General features: G+C 71.9%; 3 protein-coding genes across 16 annotated transcripts; 1 reads left to right on the top strand and 2 right to left on the bottom strand.

Annotated features, from left to right (window-relative positions):
* Nucleotides 1–1,588: 1,588 nt before the first annotated feature.
* On the bottom strand, nt 1,589–12,200 carry CHRD (chordin). 6 transcript variants are annotated; one of them, XM_083848363.1, is made up of 25 exons: nt 11,139–12,200; nt 10,083–10,410; nt 9,039–9,315; nt 8,569–8,672; nt 7,871–7,994; nt 7,431–7,577; nt 7,239–7,356; nt 6,385–6,481; nt 6,132–6,273; nt 5,910–6,050; nt 5,348–5,430; nt 5,116–5,263; nt 4,913–5,019; nt 4,710–4,826; nt 4,456–4,612; nt 4,129–4,370; nt 3,925–4,038; nt 3,482–3,682; nt 3,300–3,393; nt 3,085–3,141; nt 2,892–2,995; nt 2,647–2,749; nt 2,407–2,561; nt 2,172–2,265; nt 1,589–2,070 (listed from the first exon to the last, which is right to left on the bottom strand). In XM_083848363.1, exons 1-25 carry the CDS (start codon nt 12,071–12,073, stop codon nt 2,012–2,014), a joined length of 4,248 nt encoding a protein of 1,415 aa, XP_083704489.1. In that variant the 5' UTR covers nt 12,074–12,200; the 3' UTR covers nt 1,589–2,011. The 6 variants fall into 6 exon arrangements, with proteins under 6 accessions (XP_083704489.1, XP_083704488.1, XP_083704492.1 ...); XM_083848362.1 differs by having other exon boundaries at nt 7,871–7,997; XM_083848366.1 differs by having other exon boundaries at nt 7,871–7,997; nt 10,083–10,364; nt 11,139–11,846.
* Nucleotides 12,201–12,757: 557 nt separating this feature from the next.
* THPO (thrombopoietin) lies at nt 12,758–18,278 on the top strand. 9 transcript variants are annotated; one of them, XM_083848382.1, is made up of 6 exons: nt 12,940–15,141; nt 15,769–16,217; nt 17,058–17,185; nt 17,278–17,423; nt 17,552–17,754; nt 17,858–18,278. In XM_083848382.1, the coding sequence occupies exons 2-6, from the start codon at nt 16,178–16,180 to the stop codon at nt 18,031–18,033; spliced, it is 693 nt and encodes a 230-aa protein (XP_083704508.1). In that variant the 5' UTR covers nt 12,940–15,141; nt 15,769–16,177; the 3' UTR covers nt 18,034–18,278. The 9 variants fall into 9 exon arrangements, with proteins under 9 accessions (XP_083704504.1, XP_083704508.1, XP_083704509.1 ...); XM_083848383.1 differs by having other exon boundaries at nt 17,278–17,364; nt 17,596–17,754; XM_083848379.1 differs by having other exon boundaries at nt 15,769–17,185; nt 17,596–17,754.
* A 257-nt stretch (nt 18,279–18,535) lies between these two features.
* On the bottom strand, nt 18,536–20,566 carry POLR2H (RNA polymerase II, I and III subunit H). Its single transcript, XM_083848385.1, has 5 exons — nt 20,389–20,566; nt 20,177–20,260; nt 19,396–19,489; nt 19,152–19,235; nt 18,536–19,052 (listed from the first exon to the last, which is right to left on the bottom strand). The coding sequence occupies exons 1-5, from the start codon at nt 20,459–20,461 to the stop codon at nt 18,935–18,937; spliced, it is 453 nt and encodes a 150-aa protein (XP_083704511.1). The 5' UTR covers nt 20,462–20,566; the 3' UTR covers nt 18,536–18,934.
* Between the last annotated feature and the right edge of the window lie 1,163 nt (nt 20,567–21,729).

Consider the following 21,729-nt stretch of genomic DNA (forward strand, 5'->3'; position numbering starts at 1 on the left):
CACCGGCACCGGGGAACGGGGGGTGCGCGGGGCGGGGGGGCTCTGCCCTGCTCGGGGGCTGCCGGGGGGCACTCGGCGCCCCCCGGGCTGGGGTGACCCTGGAGACCCCCGCCGCGGGCCATGCGCTCCTTTCCGCGGGCACAGGGACCCGCAGGGGGGTGGTGCTGCTCCCCCCAGCCCCGTTGTGGGGTGGGGGCGGCTGGTTGGGAGCAGAGGGGACAGAGCTGGGGGGCACCGAGCTGGGGTCCAGCCCCCAGCCCCATGGGGGGTCGGGGCTGGGGAGCAGAGTGCCCCCATGCCTTGGCATCGCCGGGGACGAAGCAGGGGGACCGGGGATGCCCGCAGGCTGCAGGCACCTCGAGGACCTGTCGGAGGCACCCAAGGGTGCAGGGAGCACGTCCTTACCGCGGCACCGCTCAGCGCCCCGGCGATGCCAGCCCGGGGAGGGGATCCTGGACTCCTCTCTTCGCTGCCGGACCCGCTGGGCAGCAGCAGCTCAGCCCTCTCCGGAGGGGCGCGCGGGCACAGCTTGGCACCGGCGCTCCTTGGGCGAGGCGCTCGGGCATGGCACGCCGGCTGCTGTCCCCCCGGGGCCACCAACACCTCCGTCTCCCCGCCGTGATGGGCTCAGGGGCAGCCGGGACAGGCGGCAGGGCCGAGCTCTCCCTGGTCCCCCTGGCACCGCGTGGCACGCTCGGCAGGGACGGAGCCGTGGCACCGCGGGGCTGGCGGTGCGGGACCAGGACCGGGCTGGTCCTCGCTGCCCCGCTGCCACCTTCTGCTCTAACGCTGGCACCCTGAGCGCTGGGTGATGATGGCCGGGGCGGGCGCTGGGCTTTGCCAGGCTGGAAGGGGTCATTGCCGGACGCAGTTTGTGGCAGGGAGGGGATAAAATGGACGCCCCGCTCATTGCTGCCCCGCGCACGGAGTCCCCTCCTGGCTCGTCAGCTCCTGGCACTGCCCCGCGGCAACCGGGACGCGCATCCGGAGGGGAGCCCCGTGCCAGGACACGCGCTCTGCCCGCCGCCACCAGCGTGCCACCGCTGTGCCACAAGGTCACCACGGGTGCTGCCACCCTGCTGGACAGGGCACGGGGAGCGGGACACCCAGCTCAGCACGTGCCGGCCCTGTATACCCCGGTGCCAGCCTCCTACTGCCCTACCCACATCCCAGTCCAGCCCAGTGTCACTCCTGTGCAGTCCCAGTACAGGCTAACACTGCCCACCCCGGCAGTGCTGTGCCAATACGACCCCGCGGTGGCCCAGCAGAGCCCTGTGGTACTTTCCCTGGCTTGGGCCCCTGGCCTGGCACCTTTGTGCCACCACGGGGGTGCTGGCACAGAGCACTGCGGGACCCCCAGGTGCTGCGCACACCCCGGCCACAGGCAGGGCTGGCATCGCATCCCCAACCCCACAACGTGTGGTGCCACCCCACAGCCCCCATAGGTACCCCGTGCTCTGTCTCCGAAGCCCCACATCCCCAAACAGATGGCACGTGTGCCCCCAAACCCAACAAGCCCAGGGCCCGTGACTGTAGGACACACACAGAACCCGACGCCTGCCGCTGCCAGGATGACACGGAGGGGCCGGGGGGGGGGCAATATCTCTGTTTTTAATAAATACATCGGGACCCCCGTCCCCATAAATTACATGACGAGTCCAGCCGAGCCGGGACGGGCGCAGCGAGACGGGGGCAGGAGGGATTTTACACTATGTACAAGGCGGGCACGGTGCCCGCTGCGCCCGCTGGCGGTTGGGGCTCACGGGGGGGGGCGCTGGGTGCCCTGACCCCCCCGGCCCTGCCGCTGCCTGCCAGGGGGAGCGGGCAGGGCAGCCCCGACACCGCGGCCGTGCCGGGAGGGGGTGCCCAGGCTTGGGGCTGGCCCCCGCCTCCCATCCCTGCTCCTCTGCGCCCCATCCCCGTCCCCCCAGGGGGGCGATGGGCCACAGGGGCTCCTCAGGACCACCCGGCATCGCTGCGCGCTCGCCCCGCTCCGGGCAGCGGTCACTGCTTAGCGGCTCCACGCCTCCGCCGGGGCATCAGGCACCTTCTCCGGGGGGGTGTCCGGAGCTGCGGGGGGAAAACGGGGCTGAAAGAGGGGCAGGGAGGGTGCACAGAGGGGTCCTGGCTGGGGCTCGGCACCCGAGGGGGCGCACGCGGCGCACGCTCACCGCGGCACTTGGCGCAGCAGGGGTTGTCCCTCCTGGCGGGGCTGGCGCAGGCGGCCGGCGGGCACTCCTGGCGCTGGCAGTGCGTCTCCCCTGACTGCGGGGCAGGGATGGGGCTGAGGCGCAGGGGTCCCACGGTGCCAGCCCCAGGCCCCTCTCCCGCCCGTCCCCGAAGCGCTCAGGCTGGCATGGGGGCACCTCTTTGCCCCCGGTGCTGCCCGCGGGCCGGCACACTCACCACACACCAGCAGAGGATGCACTTCATCTCCCCGAAGGGCGGCACCGAGGGGTGCCAGCTCTCGTTGTTGAGGTACCAGCGGCGCCCGAAGCGGCAGGCGCGGGGCCCGTCCGCCTGCATGCTGTCGGCCAGCTCAGGGATGCTCTTCTCGGGGGCTGCAGGAGAGGGCACGGGGGGTGGCACAGGCACTGCCACACGGTGGTGGCATCGGGGACGGGGGCGGGGGGGGGCCGCACGTACCTGGGCACTGCTTGCAGCAGTCGGAGGGGCTGGCTCGCACCGGGTTGGTGCAGGTGAGGCGCGGGCACTGCACCTTCTCGCAGTGCACTTCGCCCGTGGTGCCCTGCGGGGAGCGTGCGGGGCTCACGGCGGCACTGGCACCAGGTGCTGCCCCTGCCCTGCTTCGAGCCCCCCCCCCCCCCCCCAGCAGCTCACAGCACCCCTGGGTGCCAGGGTGGCTCTGCAGGGTGGGTGCCCGCGCTCACCTTGCAGGTGCAAATGGCACACTTGATGAGGCCGAAGGGGGGCACGACGGGGTGCCAGCGGGTGCCGGAGCCTCGCCACGTCTTGTCCCCATCGAAGTAGCAGCCTGCGGGAAGTGAGCACAGCACCCGTGGGATGGGCAGAGGGTGCCAGGGAGGCCGGGGCTGCCCCTCGCCCCGTGCCCCTGGGACTCACCCTCGCTACTGTCCCGTGCCCGCTCCAGCTTCAGCTCCTCCTGCTCCGTCTTCTTCTCTGCAAGGACGAGGGAGGGCATGAGGGGACGCAAAGGGTGCCAGCGGGAGAGGAAGGGAGAGGGACCACCCCGTGTTGTACCCACGGGGGAATAGCTTTACCCACACATCCCACTTCTCCTCCAGCACTCCCCAGTAGCCCCCAGGAGCCCCCCGCACCTTCGCAGATGGGGCAGCACAGCTCCTCGGGGTGCACCTGGCGGCTGCAGTTGAGGGGCTGGCACAAGATGGGGTCACAGATCACCGTGCGCTTCTGGGGACAGCAGGGACGCGGCTCATTACGGGGGGGGCCACCGCCGACGGGTGCTCCCCCCGGCTCACCCCCCCCCCCCGCCCCGTACCTGGCAGCTGCAGACGGAGCACTTCTTGTCGTAGTCGGGTGCCCAGCGGGTGCCGTGCGCCCGGTGCTGCCCCTCGAAGAAGCAGGAGTTGGGGTCCTTCTTCAGCTGCTCCGCGTCCCTGGCCTTGGAGCCCTCGGAGAGCTCGGCCTCCCCCGGGGCCAGGCGGGCCCCCCCTGCCTGGCACCGGTTGGGGATGTGCACCTGGGGGGCAGCGGTGGCAGGAGGGTTGGCACCGACGGGGACCCCGCTCACGGCCGGGGGGGGGCTGGTGGAGGAGGCACCCACGGGCACGGGCACGCCACGCCAGGCTGCTGGCACTGTGACACACTGTGTCCCCATCCTGTCCCCTTCCCAGCCCTCTCCAGGCAGTGTCACACAGTTCGGGACCCTGGGGTCTGTTCCGTGCCCCCGGGGGGTGACGGGGATGTGCAGAGGGGACCTACCCGTCCCCGCATCTCCCCGCGGGGGTGGGCTTTGGTGCTGACTTGCAGGAAGGCGGTGCCCTGGGCCAGGTGCTGCAGCAGGTCGGCGTCCAGATCCTTCACCACCCCCTGAGCCTGCCGGGGCGAGAGGGACACGGGGAGGTGAGGGCTGCCCCAGGCCCTGCGGCGGCACCGGGGGGGGTCCCCGCCGCGTGCCCACCTCACCTCGGTGCCGTAGAAGCCCTTGAGCAAACGCTTGTGCTGGTGGGGCCGGGCGCCCAGCTCGCCCAGCTCGGCCACGCCGTGCAGGTGGGCGCTGACGGTGCCATCGGCCGGGCGGCCCAGCCCCGCCACGGCGATCTCGTAGTGCAGGTGGCAGTGCTCGTCCAGCGACAGCCAGGCGTGCCCCCCGGCCCCGCTGCCCACCGGGGGGGACACCAGCTGCCCCGCCAGCGGCACCGGCATCTCTGCGCACAGACGGGAGCGGTGGGAGGCGGTGATAAGGAGGGGGGGGGCTACCCTGCCACCCCCCTGCCACCGCCCCCTGGGTACCTGTGTAGCGAGCCAGGAGCCCGCTGTAGGGCAGGGAGATGACCTGGCCCCGCAGCTCGCCCTCCGCCCAGTCCTTGGTGGCCACGTTGAGGAAGAGCTCGTTCTGCAGCAGCATGTGGGCGTCGCGGGCGCTGGGGCTCTGCCAGGAGCCCTGGGCCTGAAGCGGGGGGGGAAGAGCACGCAGGTGGGGACAGGGACACAAGGCGCGAGCCTCCCCGCCGCCCCCGTGCCAGCCCCGCGCCGCCGGCGCTCACCAGCCCGTCCTTGTAGCTGGGCGTCATGTCGAAGAGCACGTTCCTCTTGTTCTTCCTCCGGGGTTTGGTCTCCAGCGTGACGCCCACCACCTCGCTGGCCGTGCCCACCACCCGCACCTGCGGGCGGGGTGCCGAGGGGCAGCGGCGGGGGGCACCCCCGGGAGGCGGAGGCGCGCAGCCAGCGCGGCGCCTGTGCCCCTTACCTGGTACTGCAGCGTGCCGTTCTCGTGCAGAGCCAGCTTGGCCGAGCCCACGGCCCCCGTCTTGGTCGGCAGCAAGGCGTCCGCCCCGCACAGCACGCTTTGGATGGCTTGAACCCGGGGAGAGAGGAGCGGGGGGGGGTGAGGGGGTGAGGTTGGGGAGGGGGGCACAGCCACCCCCCGCACCCCAGGGTGCCCGTGCTCACTGTCACAGCTGCGGCGGGTGGTGATGGTGCCGGCCAGCTGGCGCGCGTGCCGGCCCTCCGTCTCGGCCACGATGCGGAGCTGCCCCTGCACCAGCCACTGCAGCTCGCGGGCAGAGAGGTCGCTCAGCACCTCGGCGAAGTCGGGGTCCTGGGGGGGGGGCACAGTGCCGCGGCTCAGCCCTGACCCCAGGGCTGCCGGTGTGCCGGGGGAGGCGGGCGGGGACGGCTGTACCTCCACGGTGATGTTGGCGCGGACCTCCCGCAGCGTCCGGCCCTGGTGCAGGATGCGGACCCGCAGCGGCACCCAGGGGAGTTCTGGGCATGGCAGAGAGTTGGGCCCATGGGGGGCTTGGGGGGGCCGGACCAGGGGCTGCGCCCACTGCTGCTCTGCCCCCCCAAACCCACCCCTCTGTACCCACTGCTCCCCAAACCCCTAAACCTGACCCCCCCCTTCCTTGCTGCACGCCCCGACCCACGCCCACAACTTGACCCACACCATTCCCCCCTTACGCCCCCCATCCTTGCACAACCCCCCTCCACAGCCCCCCTCCCAACCCCCACGCCCCATGTACCCCCAAACCCTCAGCCCCCCACTCCTATACATCCCGCTGCCCCAAATTCTCCCCCCAGCCCATTCACACCCCAACTCACGCCCAGCCCCTGCACGCTCCCGGACCCATGCCACGCACAGCCCCTGCACCCATCCTGACCCCACAGAGGCTGCCGCACGCACCCCAAACCATGCCCCCCCTGTGCCCCCCCCCACCCTGCAGGGTGCCCGTGCCCACCCTCACCCCTGGCGCCGGGCTCCAGCAGCCCGCGGGCCATGAGGATGAAGTGCAGGTTGTTCTCGGCGTCGCTCAGCGTCAGCATGGCCATGCCCCCGGCTCCCAGGTGCGTGGGGTCCGACGAGGTCAGGATGGCACCGAATGTCTCTGAGCGGGGAGAGGGGCGTGAGGGGCACCCCGGTGGGCACCCGCGTTGGGGAGGGGGGGGCGCAAGGGGTCCAGCCTTACCTGCGAAGAGCGCCCGGTGCTTGAGGATGTGCCCGTGGACCTCTCCGGAGGGCTGCGCGCGGGTGACGAGGGAGACGCGGAGCTGCTCCCCGCGCAGCAGCTGGATGTTGGCCTTGGACACCGTCCGCCACATCCCGCAGAGCTGCGGGCAAGGAAGGGCTGGGCAGGGGCCGGGGGCACCGTGCTCCCAGGCGGGGGGGGGGCCACAATCGGGGCGTTTTGCCCCCCCCCCGTGCCCTCCCGCCCCTCTCACCATGCCGTCCTCGGGGGCCGCGCTCTTCTGCACGGGGTGCTCGAACAGCACGTTGCCCTCAGGGTCGCTGAAACGCACCCGGCTCGGCCTCCCCAGCCTGTGGGCACCAAGGGGGTGAGCGGAGACCCCCCCACACCCCCCGGCTCCCCTCCCCTGGGCACCAGCACCCGGGGTGGCCCAAAGCTCGCCTGGGTCCCTTGGGGTCCCCGTGCCCCGGAGCGGAGCCGGGCTGGCACCGCGCAGGAGGGGGTCCCCGCTCGGGAAGACGGTGGGGCCGGACCCGCGGGGAGCCGAGCGGTCGGCCCGGCTGTAAATTAGGAGCATTTTCGGCTCCATTTGGCTCCCCCGGTCGGAGCTGGAAATTAGTCACCACTTTACTATGCAAAAGGGGCCTGGAAGCGAGGAAGAGCTGAAGAAACCGGAGCGGGAAGGAGGGAGGGAAGAGAGAGAAGAGGCTCAGCCGCCGCCAGCGGGCAGCCGGGGAGGGCACGGTGGGGATCTGGGGCCCCGTCGGCAGCGCCCTGCCAGTGCCCGCGAGCGGGGGCACGGGGCTGCCCGGCGCCTCTGCCCCGCTGTGCCCACATCCCCCGGCCCTGGAGCCGGTCCCGGTGCCGTTTGTTTGCGCTCCAGCCCTGGAGGCGGAGGGGTGAGGCCGTGCCGGCGCCGCGCCGAAATGCCAGCTGCCCGCCCGCGCCGCCGGACCGCCAGCACGTCGCCCCCCTCCCCAAATCTCTCCCCACCACCACCCTGCCAAGGCGAGGCCGTGACACCGCAGGGGGTATCGGGGGGGGGGGGGGAAACTGAGGCACGAGCACACCTGCACCCCGCGCGTTCATGGCACGGGCGGGACTCACCGCTCGTAGCTGATGGAGAAGAGCAGGTAGGAGCGCAGGAGGGTGAAGCGAGCCTTGGCCACCGCGCTGGACGTGGGGTGCCACGGCTCGGGGCCGCTCGTCAGCAGGGCCACGAATTCTGGGGCGGGGGAAAGGTGGTCGTGGAGGGACCGTGGGGACGCCCCGTGTCCCCGCTGCCTGCCCGGGGCTCACCTGTGCGGGCGTCGTCGCGGGCCAGGCCCTCGGAGCTGAGGTAGGAGCGGTCGTTGTAGGGCTTGTCCAGCTCGTCCTCCTTGTCCTGGAAGTACTCGAAGGTGTCGAAGGGGGGCTCGGCGCTCTTCTCCGGGGGGCCTGGCAAGGCTGCCATGGGGTGGGCACGGCGGGGAGGTGATTGCACCAGGCTGCTTGCGGTAAAACTAAATTCCCCCCTCCCGAAATAAACCCCAAAACAGGGCTGTGCGCTGGGGGCACGCAGCTGGGCAGACAGCACGTTCAGCCCCGTGCGCCCTCTGTGCGCCCCTGCCCAGCGCCTCATGGGCACCCCGCGGGCACAGGCAACCCCGATAACAAGCAGCCCCTTCCCCTGAGCGGGGTGAGGGGGTGCCCAGCGTCCCCTCTCCCGGGTGGCAGCGCCCCGCGGGGGCTGCGCTCACCTTTCGGGCAGGTGTGGCAGCAGTGCCCGGGCAGCAGCGTGGCGCGGGGGCAGGCGGGCACAGGGCAGTCCTGCTTCATGTTCTTGCAGTTCACTTTTCCCGCTGCCTTCCCTCGGCGGTTCCTCTGCTGGGGGGGGGGGGGCAGAGCCGTGCCGAGCCGTGCCAGGCACGCGGGCGACCCAAACACCCAAATTCCCCTCGGGTGGCACAGCGGAGGGCACCAGCGCTCCCCCGGCACAGCCCGGCTCCCCCAGCCCATCTGGAGCCCCCCTGGACACCTTGCGCAGCCCCCAGCTGCCTGTACCGCAGTCAAGCCCCGGCCCCCCCCCTGCTCCCCCCCCCCCCGGCCCCCATCCCCCTGCCCAGCTGTGCGCGGCCCCTCCAGCCTCGGGGGGCTGCTGGAGGGGGGGGGGGGGCGGGGGCCGTCCTGAGGAGGGGAAGGAGAAGGAAGGCTGATCCTTTAAGCCCCCCCCCCCTCCCCTTCTCCTCCCCACTGCCCCCAGGGGGGGGACACCCAGGTGTCAGGCTGGCTGGAGGAATCCCCGCTCGCTTTCCATGGACGGAGAGGGGGTGGGGGGGGGCTACGGGCTGAAGGGGGCGATCCCCCCCGCTCCCAGCCCCCTCCCCAGCAGGGCCCCATCCTGGGGGGGTCTCCGCCGTGTGCGGCACGGGGTGGGGGGCGGGGGGGGGGCACTCACCGGCTCGCAGTGGCAGATCACGCAGCGCATCACCCCGAAGGGCTCCCCCAGGTCCGGGTGCCACGTCTCGTCCAGGGCGTAGAAATGCCCCCCGAAGGCGCAGCCTGCGGACACCCCCCCGCCAAATCCATCCCACCCCCCCACCGAAACAAAACCAAGTCACCTCCGGGCCGCGGGCACCCCCCTGCCGCAGCCCCGCGGGGCGGACAGCGGCCGGCACCGCCCCGCCGTGCCCGGTCCCGGCTCCCGCAGCCCGGGGGTCCCGGCGGAGACCCGGCACCGGGGGGGGGACACCGGACCCCTGGGGTGCAAGACGAGGGGGTGCACGAAGGGGGAAGCACGAAGGGGATGCGAGGAGAGGGGTTGCAAGGAGAGGGCTGCGAGGGAAAGGGTTTGCATGCGCCGGGGGCGCACGGGAAGGGAGGGGAGGGGGGGTGGCGAGGAAAGGGGGCGCACGGAGGGGGTCCTACCTGCCGCCCCCCCGGGGGGCAGCGGCTCGGTGTCGGGCCGGATGGGCAGGGCGAGCTTGGGGCGGGCGGCTCGGGCGGGCAGGGCGAGCAGGGCGAGCAGCAGCAGCAGCAGCGGGGCGGCGCGCATGGTGCCGGCCGGCCGGGGGGACCGGGGGGCCGGGGGCGGGGAGGGGGGGCCGGCCGCTGCCTGCCGCTGCCGCCGCCGCCGCCTCTGCCCGGCTGCCGGCCCCGGCCCCGCTTTATAGGCGGCGGCATGGGCAAGCGGGAGCTGCGAGCCCTGTGCAAACAAAGGGCCGCTAATGAGGCGCAGGCAGCGGCCGGCCGGGGGGGGGACGCGCCCCCGCTGCGCTTTGCCCCCCCACAAGCCCAGCCGCCTCCTCCCCCCCCCCCAACCCCATCCCCCGGCCCCTGCCCCGGGTCGTTCTGGGGCGCCCCGGTGGCTGTAGCCACTCCCGTGGGTATTGGGGTGACGCCTGGCATGGGGCGTCCTGGGGAGCCCCCCACTCACACGACAACCCCCGGGCACGGGGTACCATGCCTTCACCCCCATGGCGTGCTGGGGACCCCCCCTGATCCACCCAACACCCACCAGGACACTGTAGGACAACCCCCCCCCCCCCCCCCAAGGATTTGGGGTATCCCTAGGCACTGGGCATCCTGGGTGTGCCCCCATCCACGTGCCGCCCTCCCCCAGGACACGTGGCCCCTGGGAGCCCCCCACCCACACACAGCCCCCTTGGCATTTGCAGGGCACCCCCGTTACAATGCCCCCCCCCCCATATTCTCCCCTGGCATGGGGCATCTGTGGGCATGGGGCATCCCGGGGACCCCTCCGTCCACTCCATCCCCCCCCCAGGCCACTTGGGACCCCCGGGACATGGGGCACCGCAGGGCACCATCCATCTGCACAGGCCCCCGTGGCGCACGCACCCCCTGAAGCCCACCCCTCTCAGCCCACCCCCAGGGCATACAGACCCCCCCCCATCCACTCCGTGTTGTCCCCCAAACCCACCCCGCACCCTGCAGTGCCAGAACAACACGCACCCCACAATTTGGGGTGCCCTCGGCCTCCCCACATCCCTCCGGCTGCTGCTGGGCAGAGGAAGGTCCCGGAGCGGGACCCCAGGACCCTGCCCACCGGTGGCAGAGGCTGGGGGGGGACAGGAGCCCGGACACTCGGGGTCCCTTGCCCAGGGAGGGCAGTGGGGACGTGGGGTGGAGGCTGGCAGAGCAGCACCCGGCCCCGATCCTGCTCTTCACCCGCATGTGCCCGGGCTGGCGAGGGTGGCGGCGGCGGCGGGCAGGTAGCAGACACCATGGAAAGGCCTGGGGAGACATCGTCCGGCTGGGGAAACTGAGGCACGGGGCACGTCTGTGGGGTGTGGGGGGTAGGGGTTGGGGGCAGCGGGTGCCACCCGTGTGCCCCCCCCCGCCGGGGGACGGTGGCAGGGAGGGGAGCCGGGTGCCGGGTGCGTGGCGGGCGGGCGCCCGGGGAGGGGGAGGCGGGCGTGGAGGGGAGGAGGGGGAAGCGCGGGGCTGCCAAAATCAACTCTCGGCGGTACAAACACCCAGCCAGCTGCACGGTGTAGCCAGGGAAACACGGCACAGCTGGAGCACAACAGGCCCCTACCTCCCCAGAAGGCTCCTCCTGGGCCTCCCCCCAGGCCCTATGAGCGGCTGGGGGGGGGGGGGGGGGCTGCAGCCCCCTGCCCCATGCCCCTGCTGCCAAGGTGCCCCAACCTCGGCTCGCCCACGGCCACCCCGTCCCCTTCCCCACCCCGGCTCGTCGCTCCCCCGTCTCCCACTGTGCCGGGCACCTCTCCGGGGGGGGACGTGGGGGCCTGGCCATGCCCAGGAGCTGCCCCGTGGCAGGAGCTGGCCCTGGCACGAGGCCGCGAGGAGCAGCCGGGTTTCCCCGTTGGGACAGCCCGCCAGCACCCCCGGGGCTGGGACACCGCCAGGGCCCCGGGCATCCCGCGGGCACGCCGAGCCCAACGCCCCGCCACGCTCACCGGGCCCTTCTGCGAGCGGGGACTGTGCCCGGCAGCCTGGCACCCCCGTCCCCGTGCCCTCCCCGCTGTCCCCGCCGGTGCCACCGACCTGTCCCCGCTCCTCTCTCCCGGCGTCCCCGCCGGCCCGGGATCCGGCGGCAGGGGAGGGCTGGGGTCTGTGCGGCCGTGCCAGCCTCGCCGCCCGGTGCCCGCTGCGGTGGCGGCGGCGGCGGCCCAGGGGGACGGCGGGGCGCGAGCGGGGCCGAGCGGGGAGGAGGCGGGCGATGGCTCCCGGCCGCCCCGCCGGTGCCAGGAATCCGGCGCTGGCTCCGCGCACCCAGAGCTCGTCACAGTCTCCTGGCTCGGCCGCGGGGATGTGGGGAAGCGGCGGGGGAAGCTCCCTCCCCTTTCCCGGGAAGGAAGGAAAGCCGGGGAAGCTGCGGCCTTGGCATGGGGGAAACTGAGGCACGGGGAGGGGAAGAGGGCGGCGAGGCAGCCCCGGCAACGCCAGGCTGGAGTTGGGGCTGCGCAAAGCAGGGCTGGAGGGTGCGGGGCATCCCTGCCCGGGGAGGGGGCATCGCTGCTGCAGCGGGGGCACAGGGGCTGGGAGGGAGCAGAGGTGGGGTGACAGAGGGCAGATGCCCCCATCACGCCCGGGCATCGCTCATCCCTGGTCCTGCGTGCCCCTGGAAAAGCCAGGGGTGCCCCAGCCCGAGGGACAGCGGGTGCCCCGGGGGTCCCTGCGCTTGCAGGGCGGGGGCGGCTCTGGGAAACGGTCCCGGTGCCCCCAGCTGGCTCCCAGCGCCCCACATGTGCTGGGAGCGCCCTGCACAAAGGCGGCTCTGAGGCGCTCCGGAGCCGGGCCTGGCGCCGGCGCAGCCCCAACGGGGCCACCGGCTGCGGGCAGCTGGAGCCACACGGGGATGGAGCCGGCCGGCAGCGGGCAGCCCTGGGCACCCCGAGCCACCCCGTGCCCCCCGTGCCACCACAGCCCCTCCGCCTGGAGCAGGTGCCCGGCCCAGTGGCCCCGTGGCCCCATGGCATTGGGGTGCCCCTTTGGCACAGCGGGGATGGGACACCCCAACAGCGCCGCTGCCGCTCCCCTGCACCCCAAAATGCTGGGTGGGCTCCGTGGGCTCGGTGGGCTCGGTGGGCACGTGCCCTGCTGGCGGTGAGGGTGGCGTGGAGGGGCTGCCGTCCCCTCCCGTCCTGTCCCCGCTGCCCGACGGTGGCGGGGCCGTCCCGCGCCTGGCTTCGGGGCGGCGGCGGCCCGTGCCAGCGCTGCTGCCCCACGCAGCTCCCTATTGTCTGGCCTCATTAGCCGCTGTCTGCTCCGGGCTTTGAACATGAGCCGGGCTTGGGGCGGCAGGAAGGAGCCTCTTCTCCCCGGGGATGGGGTCGAGGCAAAACCGCACGCCCCGGCCCCTTCCCACGGCCTCCCTCTGCCTCCCGGGCACCCTGGCACCGCCAGCCTCGTCCCCGTGCCATAAACGGGGGGCCCAGGCCCAAGCGGAGCCGGAGAGGCGCGGGGGCTCCCCCAGTCCCCCCCCAAAAAAAAGCCCCCCTGCCCAGCGCGGGGCACCGAGGTGCCGTGGCCTCCCCAAAGCCCTGTGCCGAACGCGGCTTGCCCCGTGACTAATCCCCCCCGGCCCTGCACACACGCGGCGGGGCGAGGGGGGGGGGGGGGGGGCTGTCGTAATGGGTGGAAATATCTCATAATTCACGTTGGACACGGGGATTACAGCCGTTCCGGCAATATTTGCACAACTGGCAGGCGGCTCGCAGGGCCGGGCCGCCCCAGACGAAGGCAAGGGGTGGGGGGTGGGGGGCAGCTGGGGGTGGAAGGGGTTTTGGGGGTGGCAGGTAACGGGGGGGGGGGATGCAGCCGGGGGACATGATGGGGGGGGGGGGGGGGGGAGCGGCTGCTTTTCGTCTCCAAACACATGGAGTTTATTACGGACTGCGTGTTCCCGGCATGGCGGGGATGGCTGGGGCTCTCTGCCCCTCCTCGCCTCCATCCCGGCTGCGGCAGCAGGCACGGCTCGGGGGCCAGGAGGCGGGCAGCAGCCCCGGGACACCCCAAAACACCCCGAGACACCCCAAAACACCAGCCCACGTGGGGCCGTGCCGTGCCCAGGGCACCGCGCCCGCTGCCAGCACCCCGCAGCTGCACCGAGCTCCCTGCCCGCGGGGGCACCCAAAGGTGCCGGCGTCCCCCGTGCCCCCCGCACCGCAAATTCCCCCTGCCCAAAAGCCTTGCGGGGCGACCCCTGCGGGGGGCACGCGGGGCACGGGGGGGGGGGCTTGTTTGGCATGGGGATTAGCACGCTCCCAGAGCGATGGTGGTCTGCCCCCCCCCCCCACCGGACATGCAGGCAAATATTTGTGCCCAGACTTCGCAGGACAGCGAGAAGGAATTTCATTCTTGCGCCCACCTGCGGCTCGGCCGCCTGGCATTAACCCCTTCGCCGCCCCGCGGGACGGATGCCGGGGGGGCGAGGTGCCCTCCTGGTGTCCCCCCCCGACCCCAGCCAGCACCGGGGACAGCCGGGCAAGGAGCGGGATGGGGCACGGGGGCAGCGGTGGCCGCCGATGGGGCGAGCGTGGCCGGGTTGGTGATGGCTCGGGGCGCGCCCACGGCAGCGCTGATGCTCGGGGGGGGCACTGCCTGGTTTGTCCCGGCACCCCCCCTCGCCGGGCACCCCCTGCGCGGTGCCAGGCAGGGCCCGTGGGCACGGGGAAATGGGGGGAAAAAGCGTGCCAGCACCCCCCGTGCTGTGTTATCCCTGCCGAGGGCCCTTTGCAGCACCGCCACCGTCCACAAGCGCTCCCGTGGGAGCGTGGCGGGGGGCACGGGGCGCTCTGTTTGCCCACGGATGTTTATTGGCAATTTGCAAATGTAAAACGGGGCCCGAGGGGGCTGAGCTGCCTGGGCTGGGGGGGGGGGGCGCAGGGCCTGCCCGCATGCAGAGTGCCACCCGCCCCGATCCCCCGGTGTCCCCAGCCCTGTCCCCACCGCGGCCCCGGCCCTCTCCCCCCGGCCCCGGGGCCAGCTGGGCCCTGAGCAAACGGGGGCTGTTTGCTCACGCCGGGATTAGCCGCTCCCTTTGTTCCTTTGACTTTCTCCTCCCTTTATGCTGGGCTCTTTTATGGGGGCTTCAAAGGGGGCTCGGACCCCCCTCCCTGCCCAGGAAGCCCAGGTTTGCTTCCCATGTCCCCCCCCCCCTTTCCTTGTGCCAACATCCTGCGGGTGCCCAGCGGGCACACCTGGGTGGCCTGGGGGTGGGGGGGTGGGGGGGGACAGCGGCTGCGCCACCCACCTGGGACCCCCACCCCGGCCACCTGGCACCTCCGGCCGCCCTTGGCACCTTGGTGGAGTGGGTGCGAACGGCTGCCCCCCGCAGCGGGATTGCCGGCACTTTGCACCCCGTAAGGAGAGGTGGGAAACTCGGCGCTGGGATCCGGCCAGCTGCAGGGCCCGGAGCCCCCCCGCCGGCACCTGGGGGTCCCCCCGCATCCCCCAGGCAGGGGCAGCAAACACCAGCAGCGTCCCTTCCAGCAGCAAAGAACCGGCTGCTGGCGTGGCTGAAAAGAAGCATTTTGGGGGCAGAGGAACGGTTTTAGGCACCTCGGGGTGCCCCGGTGTCCGTACCCCAAACTAGCAGGTTTGCACCCAGAACCAGCCACCACGCAATCTCCCCGACGGGTTCGTTTAGCTCATTATGAAGGCAAGGACTGACCCCGGGGTACTGCAGCTCTCCGGCACGCCATCGTGAAGGGCTTCGTACCCAGAGAGGGATGGGGATGGGGGTACGGCAGGGACCAGGGTACGGCGGGGACCGGGGTATGGCGGACCAGGGTACCCCAGGGACTGGTACGGGACCAGCAGCGGGATCATGGCCAGCGCTGGCCCAGGGGCCGAGCGTGCCAGCAGGGCGTGTTTGCAGCCCGTCACGTCCGCAGAGACGGGGCACGGCCGTGCGGGAGAAGCCCAGCGGTGCTTGACCCCGCTGCTCGCCGCTCCGCTCTCCGGCCGCCGTGCCCGAGCCGCACTGCCAGCGCCGTCCCTGGAGCCGCGGGGCTGCCGGAGCCCATCGGGACCCCACCAAAAGGTGGGCTGCCAGGTGGGGAGGCCGAGAGGGGCAGGGGGCAGGCGGCGGGGCCGGGGTGTTTACTCTGGCTGCTGTCACCCGGCCAGGCGCTGCCGGGAACCGCGGGGACGGGTGGGAACGCGCGGAGCGGGGCTGGGAGCAGGCTGCCCTGAGCTGGATGAGGGGAGAAGGAGGATGTTGGGGGGGGTGGAGGGGGTCCTGAATGGTGGGGGCGAATGTGGGGGGCTGCGTGAGCATGGCCTGCATGGGGGATACGAGCGCGCAACCTGATGTGTGCCACGGGAAGTGCGCACGTTTGAGTGCACGTGGTTACGTGGGCGCAGGGGTGTGCGTGCCTGTCTTCCCCAGAAAATCCCCCTGTGGGCCAAGCCCCAGGCCCCCGTGCCCCATCACCCTCCCCAGCTTGCAGGGGTCCCCGTGTGCCGCAGCCCCGCCGGGGATCTCCACCTCCCTCAGCCCCTCAGGGGGATGGAGCCCACCGCCGGGCCATGGCCACGGGGATGGGGCCCGCACCCAGTGAGGGGTTTTTGGGTGCCTGGCTGCTTCAGCAGGGAGCGGGACCCACCTGGGCTGATGGCCCCTTGGGCCACCAGGCAAAGAGAGCCACCGACACCATCTCTCCTGCAGGTACCAGGGCCGCCTTCGTCCCCAGGACGGGCAGAGCTGAGGCACCCAGCGCCACCATCCCGGCGCGGTGCGCTCAGGCCCAGGGCAGGGGGCAGGTGAGGAGCCCCGAGGGCGCCCGGGGACGCCCTTCCCGGTCCCAGAGCCAAGAGAGGAAACGGCCGGAGGCAGGAAGCCGTCCACGGGGCCCCTGGAGCGTTTTTACTCGAAGGTCAGCAGCGACACAACAGGAAATCACTCTGCCTCGGCACGGCGGCCGGGCCGGAGAGCCGTGCCGTGCCGCGCCGCCCGAGGGGTGCTCCCAGCGCCCGGCCCCCCCCGTCCCGGCCGCTCGCGGGGAGCCCGCACCACAGCTGCCCTCCATGGAAGGGGGACGGGAGCCGGGGAGCAGCCGCTGGCCCCAGGGTGGAAGATGCAGGGCCGAAGCCCCCAGGCGAGCATGGAGCTGAACAGTGAGTGCGCGGCGAGCGGGGGCGAGCGGGAAGGGGCAGCGCTGCAGCACCGCGCCCACGCGGCCCAGGACACCCCGGCATGGGCACCCTAGGAGAGGGGCACGGCCCTCGTGTCACCCGTTGGCAGCAAGCAAACACTGCAGCGAGGCGGGGGGGGGTCTGGTGTGGTTGGACCTGGTCACCAAAAGCGCCCGGGCATCTCACGGAGTCTGGCCTCAAGTGGGCTGCGGTGACACCGAGGGCTTTTGGGGACAGGTGCAGTGCCGAGGTGGGCAGCAGGCAGGGCCCCAGGTGGGTGCACAGCAGATTTTGGAGGTCACTGGCGCGGCACGGGGCACAGAGGCCACCTGGGAGAGAGGTGCCCGGGGCAGCAGTGTGCCGGCAGCGCTGGGGAGGCTGCATGGCAGGAGAGCCCTTTGGCTGCAGCAGCGGCGAGGAGCTGCCGCGCGCGGCCGGAGGCTGCAGGCAGGGATTCCCCGAAGCGCACGTGATGCCTGGAGCTGCTCCTGGCACAAACTCCCGACAGGAGGGCCTGTGCTGGGAACGCAGCTCGGCTCCCTGCCTGTTTCCCAGGCTGGAGCGGAGCCTAAAAGCCAGCACCACCACTTGTCACATTCTCCCCCCTCCTCCCGCGCGGCTGGGAACTCCCGGCTCTCCCCGGCCAGCACCGAGCCCTTGGGCAGAGGTGGGACACGGGGCCCCTCTCCCCCTCGGTGGGGCAGAGCACCACGACCTCCTCGGGCCCCCAGAGCTCCCACCACGGGGCAGCCCATGCCAGCACCAGCAGCTAGGGCTGCTCGGGGGGGCCGGGAGCCCACGGGTTACCCCGTTCTCCCCCAGGACTGCTCCTCCTCACATCCTTCCTCCTGCACGTCAAAGAGGGCCGTGCCAGCCCCGCGCGGCTGGTCTGCGACACCAGGCTCATCCAGAAGTACATTGGGGAGGCCAAGGACATGGAGAAGAAAGCGGTGAGGAGCCGACGCCCCCCAAAAACCCGGTGCCGGGCAGGGCTGGGCGCAGCTCCCGGCCCCTCACCGCAGCATCTCCTCTGCCCTGACAGAACCAGTGCCAAGCTCCGTCTACGCTCAGCTCCCCCGTGGCGCTGCCCCCGGTGGACATCAAAATCACGCAGTGGAAAACCAAATCGGTGAGGAGGGCTGGGAGGATGGTCCTGGGGTGCCCGTGGGACTGGAGCAGGACCCCAGGGTAAGCACAGGGCACCAAAAAAACCTGCACGAGGCTGCTTGCGGGCGCACCTGGTGGCACGCGGGGGCATCAGGGCGAGGGCCCATCCACACAGAGAGCGGGCGTAGGAACAAAGGGGGGGCCCCCAGCCCCTGTGCCAGCAGGGTCAGCGCGCTCCCTGCCTGCTCCCCAGAACGAGACCAAGCAGCGCGAGATCCTCTGCGACCTGGCGCTGCTGGTGGGCGCCGTGAAGGGGGCGCAGAGCCAGGAGAGCCAGGAGTGCTGGGCCGGGCAGCTCAATCAGCTCTACCGCCACGCCGAGTTCTTCCTCCGGCTCCTGCAGACTTGGGAGGTGAGAGCTCCCCGCCCCGGCACAGGCAGGGGCAGCGCCGGGCTGAGCACGGTGCCGTTTGTGACCCCTCTGTCCCGCCCCCTCCCCCCTTCTCGCCCCCCAGGAAGAGCCCTGGGAGCCGGGCTGCTCCCCGGGCTCCAAGGAGATCAACACGGCCGTGATCTTCCTCGCCTACCAAAGGCTGCTGCAGGGCAAGCTGCGCTTCTTCTTCCACGACCTGGCCAAGGACTTGTGCGACCGAGGCCAGGGGGGCGGCAGGGACCCCCCCGCCGGGCCTGAAGCTGCGTGGGGGGCTCAGCACTGACCGGGGGGGGGCAGAGCAATCCTGCAGGACGCTGAGCTGTGCTCCGGGTGCCCAGGAGTGTGTCCCCGGGGAAAGGCTCAGCTCCTTTTCCACAAGCCTTCAGCTACCACGTGGCCCCCCCCCAGGGGTCAAACCCAGCCCTGGCTGCACCCCGCCGGGCACGGGCCTCGCTCCCACCAGACTGTGAACGCCTTCCGATTAAAGACCCTATTTTTCTAAAGGGTTGTGCGCCTCCTCCTCTGCCCCCTGCTCCCCCAGAGCTCCCGGCAGCCTCGGTGAGAGGCACCCGGGGCGGCGCTGCGGTGTCTCCCAGTGCCCAGCTCCCTCCCGCGGCAGCCGGCAGCTGTGCAGGAGGGAGATCCACCAGCACGGCACCCTCTGAGGCCATCCCAGTGCCCATCGCCACCCTTCGGGAAGCGCTCGGGGTCCCTGTGCGGGCGCCCCCGCTCCCCGTCAGCCTCACGACTCAGCCAGACCTAGAAAACACGCGCTGGTTTAATCGAGAACAAGCCAGGCCCATCTCGGGACGGCTCCTTAAAAAATGAAGGCCAGCCCCGACGCAGCCAGGTGGCTGAGGTCCCTGAGCACGGCCGGGGCTGAGCCCGCCTCGGATGCGCAGGAAGACGGAGGTGAGAGGAGGCCGACAGCAGGCAGGGCTGCAGCACGCCCGGCACAGCCTCTGCTCGGCATCAAGCACCTCTCCCTGCACAGGAGGGGACCCCCAGGAGGCATAAAAAAACAAGGTGAGGATGTGGAATGCCCCCTCCTGCACCCGCACAGGTAGCGCGGATACCGGGGCAGGATTTGGGGTGCTGGGGTTCCCGTTTTCTCGCTGGCAGAACGTCCTTGGGGAAACGGCCGGAGGCGCATCCTCTGCTAGAAGGCCAGCTTCTTCATCAGCAGGTAAACCCGCGAGTCCACCTCGAAGCCGTGCAGGTTATTCGCGTCTCCCTGCAGCCGCATGAGCAGCCCCCCGTAGGACACGTAAGCGGAGCTGGGGCAGGAGGAGAGGAGAGGTGAGAGCGGGGAAGGGAACCCGGAGGAGCCGCAGCCCAACGCCCCGCCGCCTCCCCCCGCGGCGCCGGGCACTCACAGGCGTGTTGCCGCCTCCGTGGACGTCTCATCGCCTTCAATCCGGTACACCTTGCCGTACATCACGTACTCAAACTGGTCCGCCCTGCAACGGGACGGGGGGAGGTCAGAGCAGCGCCCAAACCCCAAATCACGCGCCGCCCTCCTCCCCGTATCCCCCAGGGGGACACCCCTGGGAGCAGGCAGCTCCCTCTCCTCCCTCGTCCCCCGCAGGGACCCCAGCCGGCACAACCCCCCCGTGGTACCTGGAAGGCCTGTCGTCCGTGGGGTTGTACTCGCCGTCGTCCAGCGTGCCGTCCTCGTACAGGGTGCTGGCGATCACCAGGCGGAACTTGTCACCTGCAGGCAGAGGCGGTGGGCGGGCAGGGCCGGGACGGCGGCGAGTGCCCTGCGCTCACTGATTCAAGGGGCAGGGGGAAAGGGGGGGGGGGGGCACAGCCCACGTCCCCCCGCCTCCCCCTGCTCCCCGGGGATGCCCAGCACGGCTGGGGAAGGGACGGGGGCACTGCTGCTGGTGGGAATCTGGTTCCAGGGAATGCAGCGAGGCGGCTGCGGGGGGAGTCGGGGGGGGTTGGCTGGGCTCTAGGCAGGGGCGGGAGGCCCTGCAGCGCCCAGGTTTTTTGGTGCGGTGTTCGTGGTGGGGCTGCCTTCACCCCATTTAGTGTAATTCACCCCCATAGAGTGTCCCCCCCTCCCCAACATAGTGCTCCCCCCCCTTGTAGGGTATTCCCCCCCCCACTAAGTGACCCCCCCCCCCCTTGCCACATAGGGTCCCCCCCATATAGTGTCCCTCCCCCCCATATAGCGCCCTCCCCTTCCCCATTTACTGTCCCCCCCCCATTTACCGCACCCCCCCCATTTACCGTGATCCCCCCGCCCCCACTTAGTGTTGCCCCCCCCAGCCCCCGCAAGACACCCAGCAGCCAACACCACCTCCCCCCCCCCCCAACACCACCCCCCCGGCACACCCCGGGGCCGCCCCCACCCCCCCATTTCCCCCCTCCCCCCGGTGCCCCCCGCACGTACCGAGGTCCACGGGGTAGATCTGGATGTTGACGTCCAGGATGAGGTCCATCTTGAAGGACTCGCTCTCGCAGTGCAGCCGGGACACTGCGGGCACGGCGCCGTCAGCCCTGCCCCCCCCGGTACCCCCCCGGCCCCCCTCCCTCCCGGTACCGGCACCGGAGCCGCCCCCCGGGGGGTTGGGGTTCCCCTTCCCGGGGCCCGGCGCGGCTCACCGCGGTCGAACTTCTTGCCCTCGGGGTCGATGTCCTTCACGTCGAAGATGTCCTCGAACAGGATCCCGGCCATGGCGCCGCGCTCCCCGCTCTCGGTCCCGTCCCGGTCCCGGTCCCGGCGCGGCGCGCGGTGATAGCGCACGCCCCGCTTCCGCCCACAGCCGGGCGGAAGTAGCTTCAGGGTGGGCGGGGTGAGCACTGCGCCTGCGCGTTGCGGGACCGGGGGGGGGAGGAGGGGTGGGTGCGCGGTCCTAGTGACCGCCCGTCCCGCGGAGGGTCCTGAGGGGGGCGGGGGGGGGGGGCATGGGAAGGGGGGAAGGGGGGGGCAAGGGGAAGGGGGGGGCAATGGGGGGGGGGTGAGATGGGGGAGGTTGAAGGGAGGGGGGTGAATTTGGGGGGGTGCAAGGTGGTGGTGCAAGGGGGGGGTTGAAATGGGGGGGGCTGCAATGGGGGGGTTGTAGGGGGGGCTGTAATGGGGAGGGTGCAATGGGGGGGTGTAAGGGGGGGGCTGGAATTGGGGGGGGCTTCAGGGGGCTACAATGAGGGGGCTGCAAGGGGGGGAGCTGCAATGGGGGGGGCTGCAATGGGGGAGGTTGAAGGGGGGCTGTAATAGGGGGGCTGTAATGGGGAGGGTGCAATGGGGGAGGGTGGAAGGGGGGGCTGAAATGGGGGGGGGGACCCGGGGGGCTACAATGGGGGGGCTGCAAGGGGGGCTGCAATGGGGGGAGGTTGAAGGGGGGGGCTGTAATAGGGGGGCTGCAATGGGGGGGCTGCAGTGGGGGGGCTGCAGTGGGGGGGTTACAATGGGGGAGGTTGAAAGGGGGGCTGAATTTGGAGGGGTGCAAGGGGGGGGTGCAAGGGGGAGGTGCAAGGGGGGACTGTAATGAGGGAGCTGCAATGGGGGGGGGTTGCAAAGGAGGGGGCTGAAACTGGGGGGGGAGGGCTCCAGGGGGCTACCATGGGGGGGCTGCAATGGGGGAGGTTGAAGGGGGGGCTGTAATAGGGGGGCTGTAATGGGGGGGCTCCAATGGGGGGGCTGCAAGGGGGGGGGCTCCAATGGGGGGGTGATGCAGAGGGGCTACAGGAGGGGGGTGGCTGCAGGGAGGCTGCTGGGGGGCTGCGGGGGCCACCAGGGGGGCAGAGGGAAGGGGGGTGCAGGGGGGGGCTGCAATGGGGGCTCCAGGGGGGCTCTGAGGGGGTTCTTGGGGGGGCTATGGGGGGGGGGGGCTGCAATGGGGGGGTCTGCAGGGAGTCTGCAGAAGGAGGGGGGAGTTCCAGGGGGGGTCCGAGGGGGGCTGCTGGGGGGGAAGATGCAGTGGGGGGGGGGGCTGCAGGGGGATG

This window comes from Anser anser (genome assembly GCF_964211835.1).
Source record: "Anser anser genome assembly, chromosome: 9".
NCBI classification, from domain to species: Eukaryota; Metazoa; Chordata; class Aves; order Anseriformes; family Anatidae; genus Anser; species Anser anser.